The sequence below is a fragment of the Miscanthus floridulus genome, chromosome 19 (assembly GCF_019320115.1).
Source record: "Miscanthus floridulus cultivar M001 chromosome 19, ASM1932011v1, whole genome shotgun sequence".
Lineage (NCBI taxonomy): Eukaryota > Viridiplantae > Streptophyta > Magnoliopsida > Poales > Poaceae > Miscanthus > Miscanthus floridulus.
This window is the reverse complement of record NC_089598.1, coordinates 13,973,894-13,988,178: the sequence shown is the minus strand read 5'-3', so window position 1 is coordinate 13,988,178 and position 14,285 is coordinate 13,973,894. Positions and strand designations below refer to the sequence as shown.

General features: G+C 46.8%; 1 protein-coding gene across 1 annotated transcript; it reads left to right on the top strand.

Annotated features, from left to right (window-relative positions):
• The first annotated feature begins 11,212 nt into the window (after positions 1 to 11,212).
• On the top strand, positions 11,213 to 11,741 carry LOC136526854 (uncharacterized). Its single transcript, XM_066519426.1, has one exon. The coding sequence runs from the start codon at positions 11,321 to 11,323 to the stop codon at positions 11,651 to 11,653; it is 333 nt and encodes a 110-aa protein (XP_066375523.1). The 5' UTR covers positions 11,213 to 11,320; the 3' UTR covers positions 11,654 to 11,741.
• The last annotated feature ends 2,544 nt before the right edge of the window (positions 11,742 to 14,285 follow it).

Sequence of the window (14,285 nt, the reverse complement as noted above, 5' to 3'; positions counted from 1 at the left end):
AATGTAAATTTTGTAGTCCTCATTCGCCCATTTTTTCAGTAGCCAGCGCCCATCGTCCTGAGCCCTTTGTGCCGTCCAATGGCCGCCTCCTGCACCGGTGTTGGCGAACTGCTCCACCATCACACCGCATCATCCTGCTACTATCATAGCACCGTCGCCATATGAGCAGAGGGAGCTAGTTCAAATTTGTACTATGGAGTATGGACTATCGAAGGATCACCGAAGCACCTTGTATGTAAGAAAAAGATGAGGACTGAAGCACTGACCAGCGATGAATAGAAGTCACCGATGAGGTGGTCGTGCGCTGTGATTTTTTTTTTATTTCTAACACTTTTTTTAAACTATTTCCAAATTTGACACTGATTTTTTTTTTCAAATCTAACACTTTTTGCTGCGTCTATTGCCACGGCGCAGCCAAACAACGCTGACGCGCCATGCATGGCGGCGCGGCAGCGGCGATGACGTGGCACTTCCCCGGGCCCATGGCGCGGCGAAACCGCGTCTAAGCGATGCGTCCTGGCTCCCTCCCTCCCTCTGTCTATCACTGCGTCGAGGCCGGACGCCCGCGTCCCGCGCCCTCACCCTTCGCCAGCGCCGTCCCTTGCTCCCAGGCGGCCTCCCAGAGGTCGCGCCGTGGCCGTTCGCCCCCCCCCCCCCCTTGGGCGGCCGCAGCCCGCCCTCCCTGGCTGCCTACCTCCCTCCGTCCCCCAAGCTTCTCCTCAGCCTCCATCAAGGTATTTATGCTCTTATTTGTTGTTTGAACTGTGGATTCAAAGATTACAATTGGTAGCTAGGGTTTAGAGGAATAGTAGGATTGGTAATGGAGGATTCCTACTTAGGGTTTGGAGGAAAATAATAGTTAATTTTCTCTATGTGAAGGCTAATTAGTTAGTTACAACTATTAGTTAAAACTATCGGTGCGTAAGTGTAGGTTATATTTTCTTTGTTTTAATGCAACCGTTTCACCTTTACATTGCTTTAGTACATTTTTTTGTTTTACATTAATTTGTGATATTTTGAATGATGTTAAATTGCATCCGTTTTCTTAGATGGAAGACATGTATCGGAAGCAGTTGTGGCGAAAATGGGGTCGTCTTAGAGAATTATACCCCGATGCGTCTAGCAAAGATGCCCTCATCCCTCCTGACCTCCCTGTCCCTAACTGTGACTATGGTCGTCCGGCCGACGTATTTCAATCGAGACATCGAGACACAGCTGCTTGTTATTTCTACACATGCAGTCGTTTTAATGTAAGTGATTCTTTCCGTACCTTTTTTTATTTATTTGAGTTACTAGGTTACTAATATTTTGTTGAAATCTTGTTGTGTAGGCCCATGAGAGATGCTTTTTCTTTCAGTGGATCGACGGTCCGAACAAGTTTGACTCAAGGTACCTCCTTTTCGACGATTGGTGGAGAGAGACATCTACGTGAGCATTTGGACCGGTGGGTTCCACCTCCCGCTAACCCCCGCCAATGACGGCTAAGGAGAAGCACTTAGCCATAGTTAGATGACTCGAGGAACCTCCTCTATGCGATTGCAAAGATCGAGCTGTGATAAACTCTGAGAATACATTGGAGTTTGTGTGTCCAAACAAGCATAAAGTAAGTGGACCCCGTATCTGTTGAAATGTTGAGCTATAGGTGTTCATGTACTAATGTCACCTCTTTTAGGTGTTTGCATTTGCGAAGTGTCGTTTCAAGGAGTAGCTCTATAGTCATAAGAATCATTGGCCGGAGCCGCCAAAGGAAAACGAAAAGGAAAAGAAGAAAGAAAGGGTAATTTTTAAAGCACCACCTGTCATGTTTGAATGTGGTGTTAAATCCAACTATGGCCTAGTCCCTTCGGAGCTTGGAATAGGCCATTATTGCGGCCATATGGTTGACTATAATGAGGTTGGTTATTGTTGTGGAAAACCTAAAATTGTAATTTTTTTCTTTTGCTAAGACTTATGATCTAATTTTTTGTTTGAACAGAGCACTAGGGAATCCAAGTGGAAATCTTATGATGGTCAAGCTAGGTTCTTGGATGAGTTGAAGGGGATTCGAGTAATTGCACAGAAGAGGGGATATGGACCTGACTACGTCGACCTGTTCGTTAAACAACGGAAGAAGGATATGCGTGAGTTTGTTAGACAAAGCGGTATTCGTAACCCGATCGGTGTTAGGCTTGACAAATGGGGGTTGGAGAGATGGAGGGCGTTAGAGGAGGAGAGGGTAAGGAAGGCTGCAATGGAGGAGGAAAGAGTATAGATGCAAGTCTTGAATGACCATGTTGCTGCATTGTGTGCAAGTGAGTCATTGTAAGCCTTGTTATTTTTGTTGCCTACTTTTAAATGTAATATAATCGCGTTGCTAACTTGTAGCATTTTATACATGAAGGAATTGGATGCAGTGGGGAGCATGCTACAGAGGTGGCCTATGCAAGGTCTATGGAAAAGAAGTTACATGAGCACAGAACGCGAGCTGGTCATAGCGTTCTATCTCCGATTGTGTTGGACAATAAGGGGGACGAGGATGAGGACAACACTGTTAGGTTGAGCAATCTCATCGCTCTAGCGGAGGTGGGCTTATAGGTGGAGAAGGATGAGGATGACACTGACAGACTAAGCGAGCTCATTGCTTTAGCAGAGGCGGGTTTGCAGGCAGAGATGGCTGAGGATGCGTTCTTCTCTCAAGCCGTAGAGACCGTAGATGAAGCGAAGGCTGCTTACTACAGGCGATATGCAAATCAGGGCAATGAAGGTGAGCCTATCCACATGAACGAGGTGGAGGAGAACGCGTTCTTGTCTCAAGACATAGATAAAGCGGAGGCCGCTTATTACATGCGATAGGCAGATCAGGGCAATGCAGGTGAGCCTAGCCATAGCAATGAGGTTGTGGTAGAGGATTGGTACTCGGATGACGAGTTGCTTACTCAGTATGTTTCTAATTGAGTATTTGTGATTGCGCCGTGTGGTAGTTCCATGCTTTAGATTTGTTAGTTCCATGCTTTATTAATGAACAATGTTGTTATGTACTAGAACTTTCATTGTGTTGTCTTGTGTTACATTTGAACTATTGATGTATTTGAACTTTCAATGTGTAGCCTAAGTGCTTTCGAAGTGGTCAAGAAGAAGAGTCTTTCATTTAAACTATTGATGTATTGTACCCATGTATCGAACATTGTTTCTTTGTACTCGGAGTACCCATGTTCGATCATAAGGAAGTATCTTCATCCCATTCGTTTGTCACCCTCCAATCTATCTAACTATAACCCAAGTTTTTTTAATAATAACGTATATGAGTACCTTAGATGTGGGTTGGAGAGGTTATTTAATTTTTATTTCTATGACGGCACAAAACTTATCTAATCCAATATTGCTAGCAAGACGTGTGAGAAACTCACTTGGATCGTCACCATATAAGCCATTTCCTGCGCTTAGTCTGCCTAGCTTCTATTGCACCACCACCAGAGGTGCGGCAAGCCTGACGCGCCAGGGGCTATGGCATGGCAGCCTAACGAGCTAGGGGCAATGGCGTGGTGGCCCGACGCGCTAGGGGCAATGGCGTGGCAAGCCCTAGACGCTGTTTTGAGCAGAACAAAGCCGATAAGTAGCCTCCACGGCGCATCAATACCACCACTGATGTAGGCTGGACGCACAAGATATCTGAAAGTGCAATCAAGCCCTAATTGTGGGTTTTGGTGATAATGACCACGCAATTAGAGAACTAATAAGATTTATCGAGATGACAAGCAGGGAATTCATGTTCGAGGATGCTACACGAAATAGAGGAGCCCCCAATTATAAATGTAGATGGCTTCAAACTCAAAGAAGGTTTAAATTCTTTTATATTTTAAATTTGAGTATAGAAAAACCATACTATAAAGGGGGATACAATGCTTAAGCTAATATGTGCTACCAAGTGCTCAAACATACACATGCATCCTCAGATTCATAGCCAAGACAGTCTACACTTCACTCTTACACTTTTTGTCTTGCGTGGTGTGGCACTACCGCCCTTGAAGAGAGGCACTGTCGCAGTGCGGCACTGCCACACTTGAACCGCAGCACTACCGTGACTTAAGTGACCGTTGAGGGCTGGGGGGTATTTATACCCTTCCCCTTCCTTCCCGACGGTACTCTGCCTCTTCTTCCTTACTTCAGCACGCCCAAAACAGAGCAGGAGCTCTCTCTCTCTCCCTCCATTGTTGACCTCAAGCCCCCAAGCAAATCCATTGATTTCCCCATCAATCCTTGAGGGAAAAAGGTCCAAAACTCGATTAGAGAGCAGCTCCATTGATTCTCCAACTCTAAAGATCACTTGGTTTAGGTTTTGGCCCGACGGTTATGTTTGTTACTCTTGGAGCTTGGCTCCTAGACATCTAGAGCATCGCCCGTGGAGCTTGCCAACTTGTGTGGTAGCCCCGAGAGGTTTGTAACCATCTCTTGAAGCTAGTAAACTCACCCCTCATCTCAAGAGTTAAGTCTCTTGACTTGAGAATGAGGAAGGGTTGGAAAGCACTAAGCCTTAGTGGCTAACCTCAACAACTTGGAGGTAGGCAAGCCTTGGTGACGAGCCAAACCATGGGATAAATCATTGTGTCACTTGTGCTTGATTTACATTACTTGCATGACATATTGTGGTTGAGGTGATTTCTAGGGTTTCTAGTCAATCTACTTATGTGTGGTGTTCCTACTACTTTTAGCTCTTGATCGGTGATTGTCATACCTGCAGTAAGCTAGGAAATTTCTCTGATCTAAGTTTTCATTCACGAATTTTAAATCGTGACTCAAAGTTGTCTGCAGGTGCGGTAGTGCCACCCTCCAGAGCGGCAGTGCCGCAGGGTAACCTTGATAAAAGTTTGAGTGATTGTTTTGACAGTCCTATTCATTCCTCCTCTAGGCCAACTAGAGATCCTACAAGTGGTATCAGAGCCGGTTACCTCATATACTCTTCACCGTGTGAGGTATGGAGCCTGGAGGAGGAACTAGTGGCACGCAGCAGGTGGATGTCGACACAGACAGCAGCGAGCTGAGCGCGTCAACAACAAGCAACACCATGCTACCACATCTTGAGGCTAGCAATGCCGAAGGAGCTCTCCATGAGAATGAGAGAAGAAAAAGGAAAAAAGAAAGAAAGCTAAAAAGAGAAGCAAGAGAGAAGAAGAAAGAGGAGCAATGGTTAGAGGAGAAGAAGCAAAGGAAAGAAGAAAGAAGGCTTAAGAGAGAAGCAAGAAGAAAAAGAAGAGAAGCTAGGAAGAAGAAGGAAGAAGAAGAGAAGGCAACAAGTGCATCATCAAGCATATCAAGTAGTTCCGAAGATAGAGATGATGATGAGTCATACCAAGTGTCGGAGGGAAACAAGAAGGAGAGGAAAGGAAAGGGCAAGGCCAACAACAACAAATATGCTGCCGTATCCTTTAACTACTCTTCTATTCCTATGACTAACCATGATCGAAGGTCTTTCATCAATGTGCTCGCGGGCAAGTTACCTTATTTTAATAGGACTAACTTTGCCAAGTGGAAGCACTTGATGAGAGCTTATCTTATAGGTCTTCACCCCAGCATTTGAGAGATTGTTTGCAATGGATTTGAGCCACCGGTTGATCCCAAGAACCCAACACTAGAAGAGATGAGAATCATTCACCTCAATGGTGAAAGGTCCTTGTTTGGTTTTGGTAATTGAGTGACAACTTAGGTGGACTAATTATGTTTATGTGAGATACACAGGTGATTAGTCCACAGGTACATGTGTGTGAGCAACATATGCCATAGAGGTGAAAATGGCTTGGAGATGTTGCAAGGCTCACACATGTGATGATGAAGGAGCTTAAATGCACATGAGACATGACATTGAGTCATGTGATCAAGGTGGAGAAGATCAAGACAAGACTTGGCTTGATGGACCGATTGCAAGCGTGAAGGGCAAGTCGAAGGCTTTGGAGTGATGGACCGCGTGGCGGTGAAGCTTGAGCAAGACTTGGCGCCGATGGACGATGGCAACGGTGAAGAGCAAGTAGAGTCAAGATCGATGAACCAATATGATCATGTGATGATATGAAGTGGATCATATCATTGTTGATCGTGTTGGTGCATGTGTTGCATCGACATTGAAGGAGATGGAATGGAATGCGCAAGGCAAAGGTATAACCTAGGGCATTTCATTTCACCGGTCATAGGTGTGTAGAGAAGTTTATGACCGGGTTTAGGATAGATGGCCGTACTATCAAGAGGGGCAAACTTGTTTGCATATCGGTCATCTAGTGCCACTCGAGTGATCTAACTTTGCATTGTCGCTAGGATCGAGTGGCGTGGCAAGTTGAGTGCCTAACATCCTTTGGGAAATGATTGTGAAAATGCTAACACACATACACATGGTGGTGTACACTTGGTGGTGTTGACACATTTACAAAGGAGGTGGTGTTTACAGGGGTGAGATGGGTTTGGGTCCCTTCGGGAAAATAGAATGTCTATTTTCTATTGTGCCGGATGCAAATTCTTGTGGTTAGCACACTTGGAGCAAGGGTGAAGAAGTTAGAAGTGAAAACGAGTTGGTCGCGAAGATGCCGGCGTCGGTCAACTGACCGGACGCTGGATCTGAATGCACCGGACGCTGGCAGGCTGCGTCCGGTCGCGCTGACGTGGAGTGTAGCAGTCGCTGGAGTGTGACCGGACGCTGGCTGCGTCCGATCGCATTCGACCGGACGCGTCCGGTCATGCTTGGGAGCTTACTGGAAACGACCGGACACTGAGGGTCCAGCGTCCGGTCAGTTGAAGCTGGAGCGTCCGGTCAGGTCAAGTGACCGTTGGAACCGGGACACGTGGTCGTCTGTGGGCGATCGGACGCTGAGGTCCAGTGTCCGGTCAACACGACCGGAGCGTCCGGTCGGCCCGACCGTTGCCCAGTGAAGGGGTAACGGCTAGTTTAGCCCTTAGGGCTATAAATAGAAGTGGCCCTCGGCCATGGCTGGTGTGGAGCACCTCAAGGGACTTAGTGTCCATGCTTGTGAGTGCTTAGGAGCCCTCCATCACACACATACTTGATAGTGATCATTCGATTATGTGAGTGAGCGATTCTAGTGCGATTGCATCGTGAGGTTGCATCGAGTGGCACTAGGTGATCGAGTTGCAAGCCGGTGGTGCTTGTTACTCTTGGAGGTTGCCACCTCCTAGACGGCTTGGTGGTGGTCTTCGTCGAAGCGCGCAAGAAGCTTGTGCGGCGCTCCGGAGAAGTGCTTGTGAGGGGCATTGTGCTCGCCCCGCGGGAGTCGCGAAGAGCAACTCTAGTAAAGCGTGTCATTGAGCTACCCTCACTCAAGGGGTAGGTTCTTGTGGCGCCCGACGTGCGGGCTTAGCGGGTGATGCTAATTAGCCGCCGAACCACCAAGTGAGCGGTCGACACAACGGGGACTAGCGTATTGGCAAACACGTGAACCTCGGGAGAAAAATCATCGTGTCAACCTTATTCTTCCCGTTGGTTTGCATCCCCGTTACACAAGCTTGCAATTACTTTTATACATATTAAGCTTGTGTAGTTGCTCTTGTAATTAGATAGCTTGTGTAGCTTGCTAATTACCTTCTTGCTTGTGTAGCATAGAAGTAGCTCCCTTGCGTGGCTAATTTGGTTTTAGTAACCTTGTTAGTCACATTGCTTAGTTTGTGTAACTAAGTATTTGCGCTCTCTAATTAGGCATTGGTTGCCTTGTTATTGAGCATTGCTAGTGAGCTTAGTTAGCTTTGTGCTTTTGCTTACTAGCATGTGTAGGAGCTCCCTTGTCACTTAAAGTACTAGTGGCATAGGTTTTGTAACCTTGCTCCTAGAATTGTTTAGGAGAGCTCTAGCTAACCCGGCACCTTTATTGCTTAATTGTTATCTTTGCAAGGTGCTAGTGAACATATATAGTGGGGTGTAGTCTTGGCTAGACCGTTAGTTTAAATTCCGCATTTGTATCGGTTAGCCGACGCGATTAAGTTTTAGAAAAGACTATTCACCCCCCCTCTAGTCGCCATCTCGACCCTTCAAATGGTCAAGCCACAAGTGTGTTGCTTAGTGCCTTAGATGGTGATGAGTACAATAGAGTGATTGGAGTCGATGTTGCCAAGTAAATATGGGACACTTTGCACCTAGCACATGAAGGGGTTGACAAAGTAAGAAAGGCAAGAATTGACTTGTTGATGTCAAAGCTCAACCGATTTGTAATCTTGGATGGAGAGGGGCCACAAGAGATGTTTGATAGGTTGATGACAATGATTGCAAAGATTAGAGGCTATGGTTGTGATGAGCTAGATGATCACAAAGTTGTCAAGATTATGTTGAAAGCTTATTCACCTAGAAATGAGACCGTAGTCACTCTAATTAGAGACAAGAAAAAGTTTGAGTACTTCACACCAAATAATGTACTTGGGAGGATCTTGACCTTTGACAGGCAAAGAAAAGAAGCAAATGAGAGGAAGAAACTTGGATAATTGCAAGCAAAGCTAGAGGGCATCAAGATCAAAGATGTAGCTCTCAAAGCCAATAAATCAAGCAAGCATGGCTCTACAAGCAAATTCAAGATCAACCAACAAGCTTCAACTAGCAAGCCCAAAGCAAGCAAGAAAGTTCAAGAAAGAGTAGAGACCACATCATCTTCAAGTGAAAATGAAAATGATGATGATCAATATGAGAAAGTTGATGATGTTGCTCTCTTTATGAAGATGTATCATAAGGGGCTAAAGAAGCAATGCTACAAAGTAGTAAAGAGAAGCTTTTCAAACAAGAAAAAGAGGACATGCTACAATTGTGGAAGCACCGATCACTTCATTGCCAAGTGTTTATATGAGATCAAGGACAACAAATACAAGAAGAACAATAAAGAGGAGAAGGCCGACCGTAGAAAGAGCAAGAAGTACATAGAAGAGGCTCACATTGGGCATGAATGGGACTCAACTAAAGAGAGCATAAGTGAAGAGGATGAGAAGGTTGCAACTATTGCTATTCACAAGTCATCCCCTACACCAAGGCTCTTAAACGACATGTCCGATGATGACTACTACTCCCCTCACATTTGTCTTATGGCAAAGCGTGAGAAGGTAAAATCCAAATCAAAGGCCAAATCTCCTCCACCTCCTATTGATATCTCTAGCAGTGATATTAGTGATGGCTCTAGTGATGAAGAAATAACATGATAACTAAAAATTTGGATGGAAAGACCAAATTATTAATCACTAAGCTAATGGAGGATCTAGAGAGTGTCCAAGCCGAGCTAGAATCTAGAGAAAATATTCTTATCCAACAAGAGGATCTCTACATTGCTAGCAAAGAAGCTCTTGCATTAGAGAGAAGTGAGGTGGAATCCTTGCGCAAGGCTTTGGCCAAAGAACAAGAGGACCATGCTATTACAAAGAAAGCAAATAAAGCTCTTAGGAAAAAAATAAAGAACTTGAGATGCAATATGGCATTCTTTGAGATAGCAACTCACATCTCCCTAAGGCAAAGGAAACCTCTACTCCCTCCACTGGTTAAGATTGTGAAAAATGTTTTAATCTTGATTTGAATGCCTATTCCACTAACCTTACAAACATGGAGGCTATGAGAAAGGAAATTGCTAGGCTCAATGAAGTCATTGGAAAAGGGTGGATAGGTAAGACCTAATCCAATGATAAGAAGAATGATGAATCAAAAGGGCCACAATTTAAGCAAGGAAGGCATCCCTCAATCATGCATGGGCTTGGACACACAAAAGGAGCCAAGACAAATGGAAGAAAGATAGTGAATGGCTATGAGTGTGTGCAGATTGACAGGAAGGGCAAAATTGGTACAGATCAGCCTGTACAAACCGCGACAGTGCCGCGTCCCGTAAAAATGGGAAGGCTTCCAATTCTGCTCCTGATCAAATTAAGCCCAAGAAGAAGGTGTACCAGGAGAAATAGGTTTTTCAGAAGCCTAAGGAATCAGTGTGGGCCACAAAAAATAAGTATGCCTATCAACCGAAGACTTATGCACCTCGACAAAGTTTGACATCATACTTTGTTTTAAGGAACAATAGCAGTGGGAAAGTGGTTGCAAAAATATATTGGAAATGAAACCAACATATATAAGGATACTTCTATTTTGGTTCCTAAGATTCTTGTGACTAACATGCAAGGCCCCAAGTTAAATTGGGGACCTAAATCTAGCAACTAAACTTCTTTTGTAGGCATACTCCTCCGGTGGATCAAGTTAGGTGCTTGATAGTAGATGTACAAATCATATGACTGGAGAAATGAGTATGTTCTCATCATATTTCCCGATGACATACTCAAATGAAAATATTATCTTTGGAGATAGTTCAAAGGGGGATGTGATTGGTCTTGGTAAAGTTGCCATAACTCTTGAGCATTCAATTACAAATGTATTACATGTTGATTTGTTGAATTACAATTTGTTGTCCGTTTCTCAATTGTGTGAGATGGGCTACAATTATCTCTTTTCGGATAAGGGTGTGGAAGTCTTTAGAAGGGAGGATTCCTCTATTGTCTTTACGGGTCAATTAAAGAACAAGCTTTACTTAGTTGATTTCAACAAAAGTAAAGCTAAGCTTGAGACTTATTTAGTGGCAAAATTTAGCATGGGTTGGCTTATAGTCTTGCGAGATCACATCAATCGCGTTTGTGGTGTGGCGGCCACCGTATACCAAAGGGAACAAGGCCCGCGATGGTTCGGCCGGAAGCTTGATAGTGAAGACGACAGGGAGCTGTCTGGGAGAGGCTCGCCAAAAGGCACACCGGAGACCCACTTGCACGTGGGGAAGGCCCGGAGTTATCCACGGAGTTACCCGACCAGAAGGTTGACCCTTGCAAGGGATTCCTTACGAGGGGCTCCAACAAAAACTAGAAAAAAACTTGCATGTTTCTCGATATCTTGACGTGTCACATGGCCCTACACCCTGTGTCACATGGCCCTACACCTGTGTCTGTTCGACACTCGAGTAAAGCTCGGACGAATGGACCAAGAATTACCGTTTATTTTACTGCCTGTGTTGTTTTACTGGTGTGTGTGGTCGCCCACTCGGACATGGTTGTGGTGCAGGCTAACGGGCACGAAATTTTGAATTTGAAAAGGGAGCGCCGAAAGTACCACGCAATTTGGAATTTTAAATACACGAGCTACGACTTTTTAAAATAGTGGCCCGCCGGCCGCGGCCTAGCGGGTAACGGCTATAAAACGAAGGCCGAACTGCTCGGTCGTCTCGTCGCCGACACCAACGATAGTAGGCTTAAGTTCAAACGCGGCATTGCCGCCCAGGGAAAAGAAAAACTTTCTAGTTTCTACGACCAGGCACCCGGTCCCTGTCTCCCCTGTGACTGTGAGCATCGCATGGATCGGCGCTATTCTGGGCTAACCAAGGTAGGCTTCAGTGTCCTAGCGTGCAACTCGGCGCTCGCCGTCTGCAAATCCTGGGGCGACGCAGGCGCCGTCGCGGACGCGGCCCTCGTCCTCCTCTTCGTCTGCCTCCGTGAGTTCGAGCGTCGCCGCGGCAGGGCAGGGAGCGGCAGGGTCAAGGCCGCGGTGTGGGCGCTCACCGCGCTGCTGACAGCGATGTTCGCGTCCAGCGTGGCTCCGCTCATGCCGCCGCCGGTGGACGCCCTGGTCTGGGGCATGGCCGTGGCCACGGCCGCCGGCGGGCTGTGGGCCTTGTTCTTCAACTAGCTAGTACCTAAGTTGCAGTCGTGCATGATCTGTATTTGCCTGTCGTCGCTTTACAGAATCCTATTCCTTCCTTCGTCACCTCTTCTTGAGCTGGATTCCACATCATTACGTTCGTAGCTCGACAAATAAAAGTCGAACGTCGTCTTGAATCTTGATAGTCGCTGTAGTTCAATGAGCGTCGGCTTGATGGAGAGAGAGCCGCGTCGGAAGCGGCAAGGTGCCGACTGCTGCCGAGGCAACACTGCAGTGCTCTACGGAACTCAGACTTTTTTGATTCTGAGGCTCGCAAATGATGCGGTGGCGCACCGTTTACAATAATTTCCCTCTTTCCTTTTAGTGGAAATTTGGTTATCAAGCAGCATCATAGCTACCGTCTGTACCGGATTGTTGAAATCTAGGAAATAAAATCTAGGACACCGATTTTAGGAACACATCCTACGTTCCAATAGAATATGTGGATACCGAAGTTTTCGAATTCCTGTCGGGCATGGCAAGCGCCCGGACGTCCGGATGGACGCGTGCGTCCTGGATGTCTGCGCAGCCCGTTCCCGTCCGCCTTCGCCCTGACCCTGTCCGTCTTCGTCACCCCCCACGCACGCACTTCGCCCCGCCTCTGCCCGCTGGTCGCCCTTGACCCCCCTCCTCTCCCTCCTTGCGGGCAGCACTCAGGAGCCGGGATGAGCAGATGAGAACGAGCACGTCCCCAACGCGCGCGCACGCCATGCCCAACCTGCTCGAACCTGGCCATAGATGAAACATTTGAATGCAACATACGTCTGAAAAGTGGATAAAATATTTAGAACACACACTTGCAACATGGGTGTAAAACACACGAAACATCCAGATTTGCAACTCGCAACATGAAACCATTTGCTGCAACATAAGACTGAAACAACTGAAATATTTGGAAAATACTATTGCAACATATGTGTAAAATATATGCGACATCCAGATAAAAAAAAGATTACAACAGACGTCTGAAAACAGATGGAACATTTTGAATAAACGCTTGTAACATGTCTTTGAAAAACTTTCAACATATACAATGCAATATTTCCCTATCTACTTTTGCAACATCAAGATAAAATAATTACAACATACATCTAAAACGCCTAAAACAACTGAAATATTTGGAAAATACTATTGCAACATATGTGTAAAATATATGCGACATCCAAATAAAAAAAAGATTACAACAGACGTCTGGAAACAGATGGAACATTTTGAATAAACGCTTGTAACATGCCTTTGAAAAACTTTCAACATATACAATGCAACATTTCCCTATCTACTTTTGCAACATCAAGATAAAATAATTACAACGTACATCTGAAACGCCTGAAACATTTGAATCATACATATGTAGCATAGGAGAGGGAAGGCCGGGCCCGTCGATTCCGGCCGTCGGGGTGGGAGCCGGCGGTGAGCCACAGTCCGCGAGCACCACCAGCATCGGGCATGCCCGTGGGTGCCCTTGGCTCGGTTGGGGAAGACCTGAGGCGCCACGGAACGTGTGCCCCAGCGCCCATGGCGGGGTCAGCGGCACGCCCAACGACGATGGGCAACGGACGAACAGCGAGGGAGCGAGCGACGCAGGGCGCGGGGGCGCGCGGCACGGCCGGTGATGGGGGAAGGCCACGGTGCGGCAGCCCGACGAGCACGCGCTGGGAAGACGGCGGACGGATGAGAATCCACGTCGAGCGACGCAAGTGGCTACCACGCTGGTGAGCACGTAGGGAGCAAGGGTGTGCAGCACGGCTGGCAACGGAGAAAGGAAACGGTGCAACAGCCCAACGAGCTCGTGCTGGAGAAGGGGTGGACGGATGAGCAGCCACGCTGTTTTGGGGCCGAACAGAAACGCAATGAGGATTGAGGTATGGGCTCGGGAGAGACGGTTGGATAAATACAAAAGAATAAAGATTTGTTTTAGTTTAGCCGTGTTCGGACGCAAAGTTACAGGACGGCACACAGGAAGTATTGCAATCCGAACGATACCCCAGCGGACATGTAATTTGATGCATTGCATTGATCAGTGAAGGTGGACCACATGTGCGTGGCTAAATACGTATCAGTAAACTATGCCGGTCAGCTTTGCCGGCATGGTCCGCACTGCCTCTAGTAGTCGTTGGACGGCGTGGTTGGTGCTGCGTCTGGTACGTCCGTACGTGGCACATGCCCACAACACTACACACATGTCGGCGGTGTCATCATGGTTATCCCCGTCGCGGCCCATACCGAGAAAAGAGAGGAACTGGTGCTCCAGTGCAAGCCCAACATCGTTTTTAGCGTGGGTCGTCATCCTTTGAGATGTTGTATAGATACGCGGCCCATAAGCTACCTTCTGTAGTACGAGTACCATTGCCATCCTTCGTCGTTGGGAAGGGGGGATGCAGGAGGGTCGGCGGCTAGTGGGACCCGAGAGCAGTGGGGAGCCAGAGGAAATGAACTAATCGAGTAGGAGCCACCCTTGACCCTGAAGATAGGCTCAACGGGGGGAGAGAGAGGATAGAGGAGAGAGGAGAGAGGAGAGAGAGAATGCGGCGGGTATGAAGAGAGATGTGTTTTTGGTCGGAGTGGAGAGATGATGAAGAAAAGAATAAAAAACACAATGATAGGTGTAGTCTAGTGTCGA

What these genes read in the sequence shown, in the direction of transcription:
- LOC136526854 (XM_066519426.1), top strand. Translation starts at nt 11,321, where the DNA reads ATGGATCGGCGCTATTCTGGGCTAACCAAGGTAGGCTTCAGTGTCCTA.